At 38.2% G+C, this 18,562-nt stretch overlaps 1 protein-coding gene across 2 annotated transcripts in view; it reads left to right on the top strand.

Moving 5' to 3' along the window:
• The window catches only part of VAV3 (vav guanine nucleotide exchange factor 3), a 355,073-nt gene that overhangs the window by 163,154 nt on the left and 173,357 nt on the right, over positions 1–18,562 (top strand). For both annotated transcript variants that reach the window (XM_086717722.1, XM_086717723.1), the window contains exons 4-9: positions 54–119; positions 6,725–6,833; positions 9,015–9,107; positions 11,291–11,359; positions 13,438–13,541; positions 14,979–15,078. In XM_086717722.1, coding sequence (XP_086573848.1) covers positions 54–119; positions 6,725–6,833; positions 9,015–9,107; positions 11,291–11,359; positions 13,438–13,541; positions 14,979–15,078 — 541 coding nt within the window. The remainder of the gene's footprint in view (positions 1–53; positions 120–6,724; positions 6,834–9,014; positions 9,108–11,290; positions 11,360–13,437; positions 13,542–14,978; positions 15,079–18,562) is intronic.

Below are 18,562 nucleotides of genomic sequence, written 5' to 3'. Positions count from 1 at the left end.
CTAGCCTAGCTGTTGATAATTTCACCCTTTTCTCCCTTCTCCCTCTCTCCTAGGCCCTTCCCAACAGAAGAAAGTGTTAATGATGAAGACATTTACAAAGGCCTTCCTGATTTAATAGAGTATGTTGGGCATCTTCAGCAAAATTAAACCACTGCCAGTTTTTGCATTCTTGGTGGATTTTAACGATGGATGTTAAAATAGCTTTAAGAAGTGGAAAAGTGGCTTAATGATTAAGACGTGTAAGAATTCACCTCAAACTAGTGATGGAAAGCTTCACGAGAGAACGTACTTTGTAGTTCCTATGGCGTGCCCGACACTGTGCCAGTCCTTAAGACAAGTAAAGAAAACAGACTGCAATGAAGTCGAATTTGGAAGTTTCTCAAAGGCGTACTAGAGGTGGTGGGTAAAACTGGGGTGGACAATTAAGGAACAAGGACAAAGAAACAGGATCTACTAGAATTGTAGGGCAGATAGTGCGTGCTTTGTCTGTTCAAGGAAGGGCGAGATTAGTGTGGGCTGGAGTTATTTAGGGAGTTTCATTAGATGGTGTTTGTTCTGCACAGAGAATCCTTTTGGGTTTTATTATTTAATAGTCAGGAAAGGCAAAGGCCTTTGCACCTGATTATCTTCTGCTGATTGAGTGACTTGTGCAGATTACAAATAAATATAAGACATGATCCCCACCCCTCAAGGAACTAATGACAAAGACCAGGCTTGTTTGCAAAGAATTATAATAAGAAATATATTATGCTCCAGGAGGGATTCAGATTCTGTGGAAATTCATCCATTCATCCATCCTAATACACTAGCACTCCAACCTTGTTCTTGCTGTAGGACCTTTGCACTTGCTCCTTCTGCCCTTATGGCTGACCCGTCACCTTTCCCATTTTTGCTCGGATGTCTCTCCAGAGAGAGGCCTTCCTGACGACTGCATCTGAAATTGCTGTGGGCCCTTTACCTAGCTATATGGTTTTAAGGCAATCACTACTGCCTGAGACCATCTTTGTTTGCTTCATTTGTTGTCCACGTCCTCGTTCGAAGGTCAACTTGGTGAGATCAGGGACTTAACCTTGTTCTTGGCTGTCGTCCTAGAACTTTACATAGCATCTGGTGAATAGTAGGTCCTCGATAAATATTTGTGTTCTGAATGACTAAGCAGAATTGCATTAAGCATCTACTGTTTCAGCATTATGCTTCAGGCCCGAGCTGTTTAGTTGTATAAGTAAGAGCTTATTGAGAGCTCATAACCATGTTACATGCATTATTTTGTGGTATATACACACAATGAGGTTGTTCCTAGTATCCCAATTTATGAAGGAGAAAACTGAATTGTGAAAGCTAAGAAACTTGTTGAAGGTCATAGCTAGTAAATTTTAGTATTTGGATTTGAACCCAAACACTTCTTACTCCAGAGCTGAGGCTCTTCCTCATGGCAGTGACCCCAGGAAGCACCTTGAATTGCCCATCTGGGAACTTCCTGTAGAAGAGCAGAGGACAGTGCTGACAGGAGACTCTGGGATGGCTGCTGAGATGCTCTTCCCAGAATAGGTTTCACTTGCATGGGCCTTGAAGTCTTATATTTTAAATGTGAATTAAGGATAGTTTCTTATCTCTTGTTAACACCTCTAAGAACTCACGGATCTTGAGCAAGATTGATGCTGATCAGCTCATTGAATTGGCTACAGTCTTCATAAAGTGACTGTAAGGTTACTGGTATTATAACCAAATCCTCTGAAATGTTAGGAAGATTATATTATTTCTAGAGCTATTATGATGTTCTTTTTTGAGCCCTGCCAATTGTTGCTTACAGCTACTAATTTTCCTAGCTTTTTCCCATCTTTTTGTGTGGATGTCAGGATAAACCCTGTGAGGGTGCATCCCTAGCTAAGTTTGGAGAAACCTGGGCTCCTGACCCAGCTGCTCTAAGATAGCAGCTCATGTTCTGTGAGATGCAGCCTGCTTCAACTTTCCATCTGGTGGTAGAAGGTCTAAATATGGTTATTCCTGCAGGTGCTTGCTTTTGAGTTTGCTATGACACCTTGATTTTCAGTCTTAGCTTTGTTAAGATCTCTATGGATCATATCCTTAACTCTGACTTTTGGGGGTGAGTCACCCCAAGGGAAGCCCCTGGAACAAACACTGCAGTGGGAATCCTACTCTCCACTGCAGTGGGAATCATTCTCTTCTCACGTGGAGAGAAACAGACACAGGTTGGAATGGAGGTGTGAGGTGGCTAGGCAGCACAGTGTCTTTGCTTTTTCTACCTTGATGATCAGGGTGTCACTCTTGCCCATATATAAATGGCCTGGACATGGGAGAAGTAACATAGATTATTGTAGAATTGTTGACCACTGGAAGAATCACAGGTGTCCTTTCCCACTCCCCCCAGCTTCATTTTATACAGGTCAGGAATTATTGACCAGACTGTTAGCAGGAAAAGCTCCCTTAGTATGGGATTGAATGTAAAAAAACCCCAAACCATTCTAGCCCAATCTTGAGAGTGTGTGTGGGTGCATTTGCATGCACACACATGCATGTGTGTCACTCCTACGATTCTTTAAAAACTGTTCTCCAGTTTTATTGAGAAATAATTGAACTACATCCTTGTGTAAGTTTAAGGAGTACAGTATATAGTTTTATTTACATATATCATGAAATGATTGCCACAGTAGGGTCAGCTAACACCTATCAACTTACATAGACACAATTGAAAGAAAAAAGGTAAAAAAAAAATTGTCCTTGTGATGAGAACTCTTAAGGTTTACTCTCCTAACAACTTTTCTGTATACCATGCAGCAGTGTTAGCTGTAGTCATCATGTCGAACATTCCATCCCTAGTACTTATTTACCTTATTGCTGGAACTTTATACCTTTTAATCACTTTCCTCCAATGATCCCTCACTCCCGCTTCCACTTCTGATCCCCACCAAGTCTGATCTCTTTTTTCTATGACAGGTTTTGTTTTTTTGGTTTGCTTTTGTTTTTGTTTTGGATTCCACACAGGAGTGAGATCACACAGTGTTTGGCTTTCTCTGTCTTACTTATTTCACTCAGCATAATTCCCTCATGGTCCATCCATGTTACTTTAAATGGTAGAATTTCCTCATTTTTTATGCTGAATATTACAGTGTGTGTATGTATATATGTGTGTGTATACATATATATATATACACATATATATACAGATTTATATATATACTTATATATGTGTGTATATGTATATATATGTGGATGATATATGTACATATACATATATATACAAATTATGTATATACATATACATATATGTGTGTGTGTGTATATATATGTACACACACACACACACACACCACAACTTCCTAATCCATTCATCAATCAGTGGACACTTAGGTTGTTCCCATATCTTAGTTATTCTAAATAATGCTGCACATGAAGGTGCAGATACCATTATGAGCTAGTGTTTTTGTTTCCTTTGGATATATCCCAGAAGTGGAATTGCTGGATCATATTGTATTTCTATTTTTAATTTTTTGAAGAACTTCCATACCGTTTTCCACAGTGACTGCACCAATTTACAGTCCCACCAACAGGGCATGAGGGTTTCTTTTCTGCATATCCATGCCAGCATTTATCTCTTGTCTTTTGGTGATGGCCATTCTAACAGGCATGAGATGGTATCATGTTGTGGTTTTAAGTTGCATTTTCTTAATGTCTAGTGATGTTGAGCATCTTTTCATGTACCTGTTGGCCCTTCATATATCTTCTTTGGAGAAATGTCTAGTCCTATCCTTTGCCTATTTTTTAATTGGGTTATTTTGTTGTTGTTCTTGAGTTGTATGGGTTGCTTATCAGATAGATGGTTTGTAAATATTTTTGTCCTACTGCATAGGTTGTCTTTTCACTTTGTTGATGGTTTCTTTTGCTGTGCAGAAGCTTTCCAGTTTGATGCAGTCCCGCTTGTTTATTTTTAGATCTTGTTGCTTGTGCTTTAGGTGTCCTATCTCCTACAATTATTAAAGAAAAATTTGTGTGTATTCATACAGTATGTGCCTCTACCCTCACTGGAAAAAGTCAAAAGCAACACTTAAGCAAGATGAGGTGTTTTTTTTGGGGGGGGGGCGGGAGGTGGTCAAAGGCAGCAGAGCTGGGATTAGGAGTAACAGAGAAATGGATTTCACAGCCTATCTTCTTGTTGAACAGGTCCTCTTTGATGCAGAGCCTCTTCTTTCATTTCCTAGCTCTCTCATAGATTCCTCAAACCTTCCTATCCTTTGCATTATAGAAAGTGTTCAGACCGGTTGAACTCTCCCCTGTTATCTGTGACTTGCCATCTGCCCAATTTTACAAAGTAGGAAGCTAAGTGGCATCCTCCACTCCTTTCCCCCCTCTCTCTAATTCTGAATGGTCGCCAAGTCTGGTTGACTGCACCTGATGCAGTCTCTTTCTCTCTCTCCGCATATGCCTTTACTCACTCTAGTTATGGCTCTCGCTATCTCTTACCCACAGGGTTTCATTTCGGGGCTTATTATCTTCTTGCTCCCTCCACTCTACTGCTGTATAGAGCTTCCTCTTGTACCTCCTCTTGTATCCCAAATGCCCAGGTAAGGTTGAGGTTACAGGGTGTACTGCCTTTCTCAGGTTGGTTTTAGTCGTCCCTTTGGGGGTCACATTCACTTACCTGAATGAGATGCCACTCATGATGTTGTCAGGCTCTTCATAGCTTTTGCCTTTGTACATGTTGGTGTCCTTTTCTGGAATGTCCTTCTCCTCACTGAGTATGTGTCACCTCTGAGGGCAGAAACTGTGTCTGCCTAGTGTACAACCATATCTCCTGGAACATGGTAGTATTTATTTAGCAAATACCTATTAAATAAATAAATACATTCAAGATCCAGTTCAGATGTAATATCTGTTGTGAAGCCTTCCTGAACTTCTTTAGTCAGAGTTAGTCTTTCCCTTTTTGTCCTACTTTGTCCCTTTTTACTCCTACATTCTGCATTCATCTGCTCTGTTGTACTTCTAGAATTATGTGTTCACATGCTGTTACCTACACTAGACTATGGGAGAGTCCTCAGATCTTCTTGATCTATATTCTTAGCACTGAAGAGTCTGGACCTCAGTAGGTTCTTAGAAAATGTCTGTGGAGTGAATGGTTGGGTAGACCGCTAACTCTAGAACAAATTTTTCTGAGAGCAGACTTCTCTGACATATTTGTTACTACCAGATAAGTCTCCCTTAAGGCGCCTTTCTTTCTTCTGAATGTTTGAAACAGTTCATTCCTATCAAATGCTTCCAAATAATCCTTCATGACAACATAGACAACCTTGTGATTGAACCTATTTTGAAAAATGCTCCCAAGTTGTAGAGTGACATTTACAGTTACAGTGTTCTTATTTTTGTACATATAAATTTTATACTGTTCTATCTGCACAGGCCCAAGATAGGTGCTAAGGGCTGGCAGTATTGAAGGAGTTGATTTTTTTTTTTTTCAGAGAAAGGTTAATGCTTCTTTCTAACATGTCTAAATGTATTAATCTCAATTCTTTGGGATTATTAGTGAATAGAAGCTATATATAGAAGTCTTGAACTGAAAGGAAAAACTGGAGTAGTAATAAAACATGTGATAGGTGCAACCAGCTATTTCTACTTTGAGTGAATGGGTTTACAATATCATATGAAGGATTTAGGAAAGATACATCAGTCAGTTACTGTGTAAGTGCCACGGAAGCTTTAAAAATTGGGATGTTTTTCAACTATCAGGAGATCAGCTGATTTCAAATGCCTTGTGGCCTTGGAACCATTTTTTTTTTTACATAGAAAACAGGCAAATAAAACAGATAATGGTAGGATCTGGATGACTCAGGGACCTGTACATACTCTCTGAGTAGACCGGATGGAGCGTGGTTGGAAAACCACTGCATTAGATACTGGCAATAATAACCCTGCAGAAACTGATGCTTTTCTTCTTATTTTTTTTTTTAAGTTTACTTATTTTGGAAGGGGGAAGAGAACAAGTGGGAGAGGGGTAGAGAGAGAGAATCCCAAGCAGGCTCTGCGCTGACAGTGCAGAGCCCAACACGGGGCTTGATCTCAAGTACCGTCAGATTGTGACCTGAGCCGAAATCAAGAGTTAGTTGCTTAACCGACTGAACCACCTAGGCGTTCTGAAACTGATGCTTTTAAAAGACTATTTATAAACTATGAGATTGTCCCCAGCACCCCCTGTGTTCCCCATGTTGTACCCCTTAATATATATGATCAACCTCAGGCCTTGAAATAGGAAAAATGTGGGCCATATGATAGAGTAATGAAAACATTTAGAATGTAAGACTAAGTTTTAAATCTGGATCTGCCATGGACAAGCTGTGTTTCCACGGGCAAGTTAAATAACCCTCAGTTCTCTCAGCTTCCTTATCTCTATAAGGGATCAAATAGTAATGCCTGATAGCACAGGTAGTGAATACTGGGCTTGGGCCAGCTACATGAAGTCGTGTGTGCAGAGTGATCATTTATGTGCTTGTACATGGTAAATACCCAGTGAATGTTAGCTGTCACTGCCATCCTGGGTGGATTCTGTTGTTTGGCATTGTTCTCATTAGGAGGGAAAGAGCCATAATGTAAAGCCTTTTGACTCTTCCCATGAATTATGTTTTATTTCCTCTCTGGGTTTTCTCCTAGGCTCTATGTAGCTGTTGCATTTACTGCATAAGAGAAAATGACCTGAGTATCCTACCCTTTGTTGTAGTGAAACCCATGTGGAAGATGAAGAAGGTCTCTACGACTGTGTTTATGGGGAAGACGAAGGTGGAGAAGTCTATGAGGACTTAATGAAGGCAGAGGAAGCACATCAAGCCGTAGGATCTCACTTGCCTTCTTGTTAAAGTTACTTTGAGTATTTTATTAGGAAAGTGATTCCTTGTAAGACTAATTAATATAAATATTTGTGTAACTTCTGCTAGAACAGGCTTTTGTTTTCTTTTTACCTTTGCTAGCTTTTAACTACACAATCATGATTTACTGCATTTGGAGACACATACACCTAGCATTTTATAGTTCACAACAACCAGAGGGAATTTTCAGGGAATTGTGAAAGGATTCTTCTTATCATGAAAGGAAATCTTCTCTTACAAAGCAGTGTAATCTTCTTTAAATTTGATGTAGCATAAAATATATGTTAAAGAATATTTCTTCATATTTGTTCGGGGGTTGATAAGAGGTATTTTTTACTTTTGTTTCATTATAGGTTTCCTAGTATTTTTACTGTTTTATAAATTTAGTTTCAGATATTGTCATAGTCAGTATGCACGCACAGAGGTTAATCTACCACAAAAATATCTAAAACATTCAGAAAGAATTACTCTGAATTATTTTCTCACCTATAATTTGAAACAAAAAAAATGGTCAGTCGTGTAGGCTTTTATTAATCTTTAAAAAAATTTTTTTAATGTTTATTTATTTTTGAGAGAGAGAGAGACAGAGCATGAACAGGGGAGGAGCAGAGGGAGAGGGAGACACAGAGTCCAAAGCAGGTTCCAGGCTCTGAGCTGTTAGCACAGAGCCTGATGTGGGGCTCAAACCCACGAACCACGAGATCATGACCTGAGCCGAAGTCGGACGCTTAACTGACTGAGCCACCAAGGCACCCCATTATTAATCTTTTTTTTATACAAAACCCTTTCCTCATCAGCTAGGTGGTAGTATGGGATTTTTTAGTGCTGTGATGAATTTCCTCAGCTCTCTTTGTAGTCTTGGCTTTATTTATTTATTTATTTTATTTTATTTTATTTTATTTTATTTTATTTTTTTAATTTTTTTTTTCAACGTTTATTTATTTTTGGGACAGAGAGAGACAGAGCATGAACAGGGGAGGGGCAGAGAGAGAGGGAGACACAGAATGGGAAACAGGCTCCAGGCTCTGAGCCATCAGCCCAGAGCCCGACGCGGGGCTCAAACTCACGGACCGCGAGATCGTGACCTGGCTGAAGTCGGACGCTTAACCGACTGCGCCACCCAGGCGCCCCTGTAGTCTTGGCTTTAATAAAAGGCTGGTGGGTTGTCCAGTGCCCCAGATAGGGAGAGTAGCTTCTGTGGGATGGAAACAAGTTACCTGGCCTGTATTTGGTAGTGAATGAGCTTTAACCCACTGTGTGAGCTGACAGGCTGCCTGTGGCAGTATTTTGACTATTTTTAGGTGACAGGGTATCATCTGTATCTCCTAATATAATTATCATCTGCTCGGGGTACCAGCAAAGTCTTGAGTGTGTCTCCCAAGGACAGTCTTCATTCAGCTGACAGTGCTGGGTTGTTTCCATGGGGCAGGGTTCACAGCAGTGATAATTTAAATGCATGGGTCCCTTCTTGTGTACTTCTCAGGGTGCTATAGGTGCTCTACCAGGATAGCTCATTTACAGCTCCTTGGGGTTGGAACTGTAGTTCTCACTGTTTTGTGGAGGAGAAGACTGAGACATGGAGAAAATAGGTAACTTATTCACAAGAACCAGCGAATTACAGAAAAACTGGTACTTGAGCCCAGTTCTACCTGAGGCCCACACCTTCCATCTTAATATTATGCTCTGCTACCTCCAGTCTTAACACCTAGTGGAAGAGCCAAACACGAGAATGTTAATTCTTCACAAAAAGTATTTTAAGATTTTTATTTATCAAATGTCCTTTTGATATTTTGCAAGTATTTCTACAGCACTTGTAAAGTACGCTGTACGTTAAGAACACTAGATGACACCATGGGTGATGTTTCCAGAATGAATAACATTCATAATGAAAGAGATTTTTTTCAGTATAAAGAGGGTGTATCCTCAGAAGTTTATTTTTAATTATTTAAACCTTTTTCATTTACATTGTTCAAAATTTTAAGAACAGATACTTCTTAAATGCCATAAATAGATCTTTTGGTTGTGTTTTATTAAAATGGAAAGCTTAAGAAAATCAGTAGTTTTGAGTTCTTTCTATGTACTACCAGAGAGATTATTTAATACATGTGTTTGATTAAATTATTTTTTTGATAACTCTAATTGCAGAAATGTCCAGAAAATGACATACGAAGTTGCTGCCTAGCAGAAATTAAGCAGACAGAAGAAAAATACACAGAAACGTTGGAGTCAATAGAAAAAGTAAGTTATCAGGTATTATTTTTGATGTCCAAATAGTGCATTTTATAGTTAATATATGAGACTCAGTGTGTCTTCTGTATGCTTTCTAATTTTCAGTAAAACAAGCAGACTTACTTATTCCACAACTAGTTACTGATTTCTTAGTATCTGAATGGCACTGTGCTAGGCACTGAGTATATAGCAATAGACACAACAAAACTCTTGTTCTCATGACACTTTCTGTCTCATAGGAGGGTTTATAATTTAAGCAAGTAAGTGGGCCAGGCGGTGATAAATTCTCTGAAGAAAAACCAGTCAGGGAAAGAGGACAGAGAGTGATGTGGGTGGGCTGGTATTATTTTATGTAAAGCAGTGATGGAAGGCCTCTTTAGTAAGATCACATTTTAACAGACAGCTGAGGAAATTGAGGGAGCAAGCCATGCCAACATCCCAGAGATGACGGTTCCTGGGAGAAAGGCCCTCAGATGAGACAGTGTTCAGTGTGTTTCAAGGAGTAGCAGTAGTCCAGGTGTCTGAAGCAGCGTGAGTGAAGAGAAGCAGGGAGAGCAAAGAGCTGGTGAGCTACCGCATCGTGTTGGGGGGCACAGAGAACACCTCGCTCAAAGCTAGAGTGTGTGAGTAGAAGTGACATGATCTAATGTAAGTTTCTTCACAGCGTATTCTGACTTTTTGGGAGAAAAGTTAGAAGGATATTGCAATAATCAGATTGACAGAACATGGCAGTATTTGTAGAGCTGGTAGGGAATGGTCAGATTCTGAATACATTTTGAAAGTAGAGCTGAGCAGATTAGATGATAAATTAGGTGAAGGATATATGGGAAAGGGAGCAATCAAGAACGCTAGGCTTATAGCATGAATAGTTGTTGTGTGAGTAGTAAAGATGGTTACTGAGCTGAGGAGGACAGGTCTGGGAATCACGAGTCTGTTGGGACATTCTACATTTGCAATGTCTATTAGCTTCCAAGGGGCTGTGTTGAGGAGGGAGTTAGATACATGAGGCTGGCATTAAGGGGAGAGGTTGACAAATAGATGGGGCCATTATCATTACACAATGGCTTATAAGGTCAGTGGTACTGGATGAATTCACCTAGGGAATGAATGTTGATGAAGGAGAGATTTGAGGCCACCTCTGGCAAGTTCTACATTTAGAGGTTAAGAAAATGAGAATAAGGAGATAGTTCTGGATGTTTAGGAAAAGAGTTGAAGGTTTTGCAGAGTTGTTTAGGAGAGAGGGGGAATAAATGGACTAGGGAAATGTAGGATTATGCATTATCACAGGCTCAATTGAAAATTAGACTATTGATCTAGTTCATATTTAACTTCTTAGGTACAGGCACAACATATATGGCAAGCTAGATTTAACAAGGGTTTTTGTTCTTCCAGAAAAGCATGCTGGAAGAAGAAAGGGTAAGGGAAGTGATTCTCATGATGGTTTATGGAGTGTAAACTTGGTGGGGAGGAAGTGAGGACTAGAGATATAGAATGATCAGTGGATTGGCAGACCCGGTGGGGTTAAAGAATTCTTTAAAAGAATGAGCTATAAAGGTAGGAGGTAGTGATCAGAGAGTTGATTACTTAAAATTAATGCTATAGAGCCTATGTAGTTGTTGATAATGAGAAGGTCTTGGAATATGACCTCCAGAGTAGAGAGCCGAGCTAGGATAGAGCACAAGATTACCGGCTGTCAAGGATCTAAAAGGCCAGGCTATTGGAAGGATGATCTGCACAGATACTGAGATTGCCAAGAACAGACATGGGAGTCATAATGGAAAGAGATATGATAGGCCAGGAACTAACATTCTCAATGAATGAAGGGGAAGATCAAGGCATTTGAGAGTATTTTGTATCAGTCCTGTATCTCCAAAATATTGCCTTTTTTTTTTTTTTTTTTTTTTTTGCCAATTCAGCCAAAAGTGTTCTTTTTTTTACTATTACTTTCAGGAGTATTCATTGTCTAAACCTTTTATTTTATACTTTAAATGAATTAACTTATGTTTATGTCTTTATATGTCTAAGTATAAAATCTTTAAGATAGAGAAAATAGTTTCTGCTTTTTTCTTGGTATTCATTATACAGATAAACAATAGACTTTCAATAAATATTGATCATTTGTTAATGAAAAACTATTATATAGATTAGGATAAATTGTGCTTAATTATTATTTCTCTGTCCTATCCTTGTAGTATTTCATGGCACCGCTAAAAAGATTTCTGACAGCAGCAGAATTTGATTCAGTATTCATCAACATTCCTGTAAGTAAAAATAGACTAGCTAAAATTGTGGTATATTACTATAAAATCTCAATCATCTTATGGGTTCTAGATTCCTATTTTAATATTCTCCTGTATTCTTTAAGAATTTTAACTATCTTGGGGCACCTGGGTGGCTAAGTTGGTTGATTGTCCAACTCTGGATTTTGGCTCAGGTCATGATGTCATGGTTCGTGGGTTTGAGCCCTGCATCGGATTCCACGCTGGGTGTGAAGCCTGTTTGAGATATTCTCAATCCCTCTCTCTGCCCCTCCCCAGCTTGCTCTCTCTTTTTCAAAGTAAATAAACTTTAAAAAAAGTAAATTAAAAAAAACTTTTTAAATAAAAGAATTTTAACTCTTTTTTGCCTCTTGAGTTCTTATATCCTTATTTTCTAGAAATAAGGGATTTACCATATCTTCAACCAAAGTCAGTCAGAATGTAAGCTGAAAACATGTGGATAAGATTCATGAAATTATCCTTAACTGCTTGTCAAGAAGAGGTAGTCTTAGTTAAATAATCCCTGGTGCCACTGTCTCTTTGCCTTGTGGGAGCCCCCTTCGGTCCCACTCCTTGCTCTATTCTGCCAGCCCCTCAACCCCATCCTGTACACACTGTCCTGAGGGCATCCGTTTCCTCCACTTTCTTGCCTCTACTCTGATTTCAGTTGTACTAACCTTAATTCCCATTTCTGAAATACACTACTTCCTTATGACTTAAAAATCCGTTTTAGTGGTTATTTGTAAGTGTTTTTCTTCACATTATGTAAGCATTTTGGGTTTCAGAGCACCTTACAATGATCTTATGATCCTTAGAGTATAGTTATGCAGAAGCATTGAAACAGACCAAATACTATGCCAACCGAGGTCATGCTAGGCAACATTCAAGTTCTTAAACCTTTAAAACTGGCTCAGATTTTAATATATAGCTTGTGTATACTATATATAAGCTTTTATGCATAAGCTTGCTTGTCTTACCTGCAAGTTTCCTGCTATTTTGGTTCTGTTGTATTCAGTGTTGATGTGTATCAGTCACGTAGCTGGTTGTTGTCCTTGTCCCCGATTATGGCCAGATGAAGACATTCTCATTGATTTGTAGCATAGCAGGAAGAACAAGGTCACAATATGAGATGAACGTTTAGCATAAAACAAACTGCACATTCTAGGAAGATGAGCATCTTGAACCACCTTAATACGGTCACTGTAACTTAGGACTTCTTTGACAGTCCTTAATCTTATGGCTTTTCCATGCTCTTCAGCAAAGTGGCAGGGCCAGCATATTCCTGTTTCCTTTCCATCCTACTAAGGAAAGGGCATGCTGTGAAGTTGGTGTGTGCACCAAGGTACAGGGAAGAGCTAATGCGAGAATTGGCACCTTGATTAGAATTTCCTCATTTTCTGGCTATGACGTGTATTTACTGCCTGACGGAAAATTACTTGCTTATCAGGAAAAAGGTAAAATTCTGACTTCTGAGATGCTCTAGTAAACTGCCTAGTACAATTTATCTGCTCTTTATTTATGCCATTAGTAGTCTAGTTTCAAGTAATTTAGTGTGATTATTGTTAGCTTAGCACCAGGACACCACTAATTGACCAAAGTACAGATCTACATTTTTATGTCCCAAGGACATGAATCATTACTTTATCCCGTCAATAAAACATTAAGCACTTGGATAGTTTTATTTAAAAAGTTAAAGTGACTATAATGAAAATGAGCTGTACATATTTTTATACAAGGAATAAATTACCCTTTAATAAGTAGTGAGATAATTTTTTTTTTCCCCAACAGGACAGTGACAGTTAAAGTCAGATCTGAAATTGCTGTTTCCCATGCACATGGCTTGTCTGTCTCTCTCTCCTCTTCTGTCCCCTTCTCTTTCCTTCCCTTTTCGTTTCACCTCTCTCTCCTCCCTTCTTCCCCTCCACTTCCTTTTCTCTTTATCATCCCTAGTAGCAGGTTTAGAGTTTGAGGGCATTAGCATTTCCTTGAATGACAAGTCTAGCAACAGTAGGGATTTTAGGTTTGGGGTGATTTATTTTTGGTCCTGTTTTCTAATTTCCTTTAACATTTTTTTCCTTAAGGAACTTGTAAAAGTTCATCGGAACCTAATGCAAGAGATTCATGATTCCATTGTAAATAAAAATGACCAGAACTTGTATCAAGTTTTCATTAACTACAAGGAAAGGTAACTTTTAAATTTTAAATTTTGTGGCTATCAGTTTGTGATTATAGTGAGGGTTAGTATTAAAATTCCTCTGGGAAGCACCTTGGTGGCTCAAGAGTCAGTTAAACATCTGACTCTTGATATAAACTCGGGTCTTGATCTCAGGGTCATGAGTTGGACACATTGGGCATGAAGCCTACTTAAAAAAAAAAAAAAGTAAAATTGCTCATAAATAGCTATTTCTACTGTCCATTAAGTTACTACCTGGGCAGTAACTAGAACATAGGACAGTTAATCTCAGGGTGGTAGTTTGAGTTCTGTATGTGGATCAGGAAAAAGGAAGGGGGAAAGAAAAGGATCCAGATGTTTGCCTTGCAAATCAGAAGTTCACATTATCGACCTTTTACCTCTGAGTTCTGTAGTTTTCAGGAAGTCATTTTAATTCTCTGGCCTCCTTTGCTCCATCTGTAAATGTTAGGGGTAGATTAGCAGGTGCCTAGTGCTTGTTCCAACTCTCATATTTTATAATTCTCCATTTGGGATTATTAGATTCACGGCTGAAGGCAGTTTCCCTTTCTAAAAAAAAAAAAAACAAAAAAAAACAAAAAAAAAACCCTCTTCTGAACAACTCACGTTAATGAAAGTACCAAGGAATTTCACTTAAAATATCATTCTCTCTCTTAAAATTAAGCACTATAGTTCCTACTACTAAGAAGTGGCTAATGAATTGCTTTGCATCAACAACAGTTAAACATGAACTTATGAGTTTTCTTTTTCCCCAATGGAGAGTTAAAAGAAACGATAAATTACCCAACCTCTCTGCAAAGTGCCTATATTACTGAGGAGCTACGGTTCCTGAAGCAGGCTCAGACTCCATGTAGTACAAGGTACCTTCTACCCAGCACCCTTCAGGTCGCTCCTTCAATCACAATTTTCAGATAATGTGTTTTCCTTAATTAAAAAGTAGGAAAGATTAGGTTTATTGATGAGTGGAGTCATGACTAGTGAGGACAATAAAATTGTCTGAGTTAAATTTTTCTGAGTATGGATAAACAGTAGAACATTCATCTTTAGTAGGAGCATAAACAGAAATTTTTAATTTTGTTTTTGTGATATTCATGTGTACTTACCATAAACAGTTATCAAGCCGGTTTGTAAAATCTACCTGCTGAAAAAATGTGTGGGAAATTAATCCCATTCAAATTTAGAAATAAAAATTAGTCCTTTTAATAGCATATTATGAGTCTATGTGTGATTTGTGTTAAAAAGAAACAAGAAATCAGAGGCTCAGAGAGATAAGTAATTTGCCCAGGGTCACCTAGCTAGAGGTGCAGGACAAGTAAGATTTGCTTTGATTCTCCCTAACTGTGGTTTTAAATAGATTTAAATAAATTCTGCCTCTTCCCCTTCTACTTTATTTCTTTTGTCCTACAAATTTCTCCTCTTCTTCCCTTTCAGGTTGGTTATATATGGGCAGTACTGTAGTGGAGTGGAGTTGGCCATCTCTAGTTTAGACAACATTTCTAAGACAAAAGAAGATGTAAAACTGAAATTAGAGGTACTGTTTATTTTTTGTTAGCTTATGAAATTAAGATAAACCTAAAAGCAAGGGGAGGGGAGTGGGGAATGGCAAAATGGGTGAGGGGGAGAAGGATTTACAGGCTTCTAGTTACAGAAAAAATAATGCCTGGAAATAAAAGGCACAGCATAAGAAATACAGTGAGTGATATTGTAATAGCAATGTAACGAGGCAGAGGGTAGGTACACTTGTGAACATAGCATCATGTAAAAACTTGTCAAATCACTAAGTTGTACACCTGAAACTTATGTAAAGCTATATGTCCACTATACTCAAATAAAAAAAGAATAAGAAAAAATAGATCTATTTCTTTGCAAGATTAGTGCAATAGTACATTTTTCCATGTATTCTAAACATAATTTTATGTCAGTTTTATAAAATAATAGCTCTATGAAATAATATAGTAATAATAAAATAGTAAAATCTGAGACTCTGGCTTTGTGTTTTACATGCATTATGTCATTAGGTCCTCATGACTCTATGAGATATGTACAATTAATTTTCTTCTCTTACAGATGAGAAACCTGAGGTTCAGAGAGAGATTATAAGTAATTTGCTCAGGGTCACCTAGGTAGAAAGAAGTACAGGATAAGTAAGATATATGTGAGATAATGTACATGCAGATGAAAAATGTTTATTAAAAACGTAAGACATTTAGGATAAGGTGTATAAGAAGGGTATGGATATTGCCCATAAGAAGAAAGACAGGACAGACACAAATAAGATTAAGTTGTATGTGACAAGCAGTAATCTATAGCGCTCCATGAGTGAGACTGAGTGATCACCTCAGCACAGGTAGAATGTGGAAGATTTCTCTGAAGAGGTAGTATTTGATTTAGGTCCCCAAGGGAATGGGAAGAGTCTTGACAGGTGAGATTCCCTGGAGAGTATTCTGACCAGATAAGCATGACTGACCAGATGAATCTGGAAAAGTCTGAAAAATGGAGAGTAGGCCAGAATAAACAGAGCACATGGAACAATGGAAAATAAATCTGGAAATGGTGGTCAGTTTTTTTTTTTTTTTTTACATCATTTTTCTTTCTCATAGGAGTTTGCAATTTTAGGGAACTTTTGAAAAAGATGATGTGTTAAGTGAGTAATTTTCTCAAATAGATTATCCATATATTTGAATTTTCTTAAATGTTGAGTACAAACGTACAGTCAACTCTTAAATGGCTGTGTTTGCCTTACTTGACACTATAGTGTCCCTTTTGCTGTCTTTGCTCAATTCAGCAGTGAGGTCAGGCGATGAAGGGAAAAAAATGAGGCAGATGGTTTTCCAATTAGAACTCCTTCATTGTTTTAGCATATTTGGTATGATTTTATAACTTTCACAAAGGGGAACTAGTGGTTAGAAAGTTTACACATCAGCAGGCTACCAGGTAACTGTCCTCTCTGCCATGGATCATTTTTCCTTAGCTCTTATAAGCCTTTGATGATGTGGACCTTATGTCTGGTGGTGGCTTGAATCACCACTAAATAACATCCTGATAACCCTGTTAGTGTAAAAGGTTCCTGCTCCTCTTGGGAGAATAGAGCCTCAGAAGCATAGAGCTATAAAGTACCTTGACTCCAATTAAATTATGATGGTAAGATAAAACTCTACAACTTACACAACTAGTTCGTAACAGAGCTACCATTAGAACAGATGCCATCAGTTCTACCATTAGAACTTTATATACATATAAAGTTCTGGCTCCAGAAGAGAGTATACAAGTTGTTCGTCATACTCCCATTGTACTCTCAGTATTGTTTGGATATTCTTCTCCCTTCTTTCAGAGTCACTGTCAAAGTCCTGCCCTATGACACATGACGTACTCTGGGCCTCTAGGAACATATTTTCTATGGTCATTATCCATCTGAGGGAGAGAGAGAACCTCAGGCTGAGTTTGAAAAGCTCAGGGGGAGGGGCTGCTGGCTGCCCGTTTTTTGCCTGAGAAGGTACTACTACTGACTAGTGGCCTGATTGGCAAGTATTTAATCCGACACTGTGGCACCTCAACAGATACTCTTTGCTGGGACTGTCCTCTGCAACTCCTGGTATGATAAAGGGGAAGCCGCCTTATTCTTGGTGTCTCTGCTTCCTTCGCGTCTTCAGTTTGTGGTGATTTTTGCTCCTGTCGGTCTTTGTCTTTTTCTTCTCTACTTTGGAACCAAGATAACGTAGGGCGAACAGTAACAGAATCTCTTTATCTTGTTCTCTAAGCTGGCTCATCCCGATTCCATTTATTTTCTTCTCAGTTAAAATTGGAGTTTGGTGAAGCATGTCGCCGGATGTATTGGAAGACTCTATTCTACCCTTTATTTACTTTCAATACTAATAAGCATTTTACACCTCAAACTTAGACCCCCAGTTGTAGGAAATGCCTGCAATGTTAGTTTCTTTACTTCCTGAGCCTGTAACTTAGAACTTCAAGGAACTTAATTATTTCCCCAACAGTTTTAAACTGACTTCCATAACATAACAAAGCAAAATTTAAATGTATAACATTTCTGTTCCTAACACTGTTAAGATGGCATATATATGCACGAAGTGTAAGATACAACCTCAGTTCTAAGGAGCTTGAAATGCAGCTGGGGCGATGAGAGTCATTCATTACAATAATCTTAACAGTTTAACCTCCTATTTGAGACCCATGATCCAGAACTCTCTATAATCTGTAGAAGCAAGAAATCAGTTGAAATAGTTATTCTTCCAGTGAACTGCAGCAATTGACAAGACATGAGCTAACATGTCCCGATGTGTCCCCAGTTCTTGCTTAAGACCTGTAGTCAAATACTCATTAAGTCACTATGGTCATTAGAGTTAATGCTGTTTACTTTATAGCTCCTGATAATATATCCTTCCATGTGCCAGAAAAGTTAAGTGTGGGCAAAGGGGAAACAAACCATGAACAAAGCAGTGGTTTCTTGAATGCAACTCTTTATGAACTGGAAAATTCCTTGGTTTGGGATGTACAATTGTCTGAGGAGTTTGGATTTAGTTTCTCACTAATAATAATAATAATTTTATGGAACTTTATTGTTTTAAGACTATATCACAAATATGTGAGAAACAGTAAAATCAGAAAAGCAACTTGTTCAAGGTCACACAGCCAAGAGTTGCCTAACTTTGAGTTCAGGCTTCAGTACTTCAAATTCAAAGTACTTTCCTTAAAGTTATAGTTAATGTCAGAAGAGTGAACACAAGTCAGTACTATTTTTAGATCAACTTTAAAGAAAGAAGAGTGTGAGATGAAAAAAAAAAACTAAAATTTGAGGCTTTTGAAAGTTTGAATTCAATAATAGGTTTATACTTTAGCAAATTTTTAGACTCAATCATTCCATTTCCTTCAGTTTAATAAATATTTATTAAGCAAGCACTAGATTCTTAAAGCTGTAAAAGACAGAATATATTGGGGAAGATAGTATGTACAACAATCATTAAAATGTCCACAAGGTACAGAGAGCACAATTTTGATTG

This window comes from Puma concolor, chromosome C1, assembly GCF_028749965.1.
Source record: "Puma concolor isolate L17-30 chromosome C1, mPumCon1.1.hap2, whole genome shotgun sequence".
In the NCBI taxonomy this organism is placed as follows: domain Eukaryota; kingdom Metazoa; phylum Chordata; class Mammalia; order Carnivora; family Felidae; genus Puma; species Puma concolor.
The sequence above is the reverse complement of the archived record's forward strand: the minus strand, read 5'-3'. Positions and strand labels throughout refer to the sequence as shown.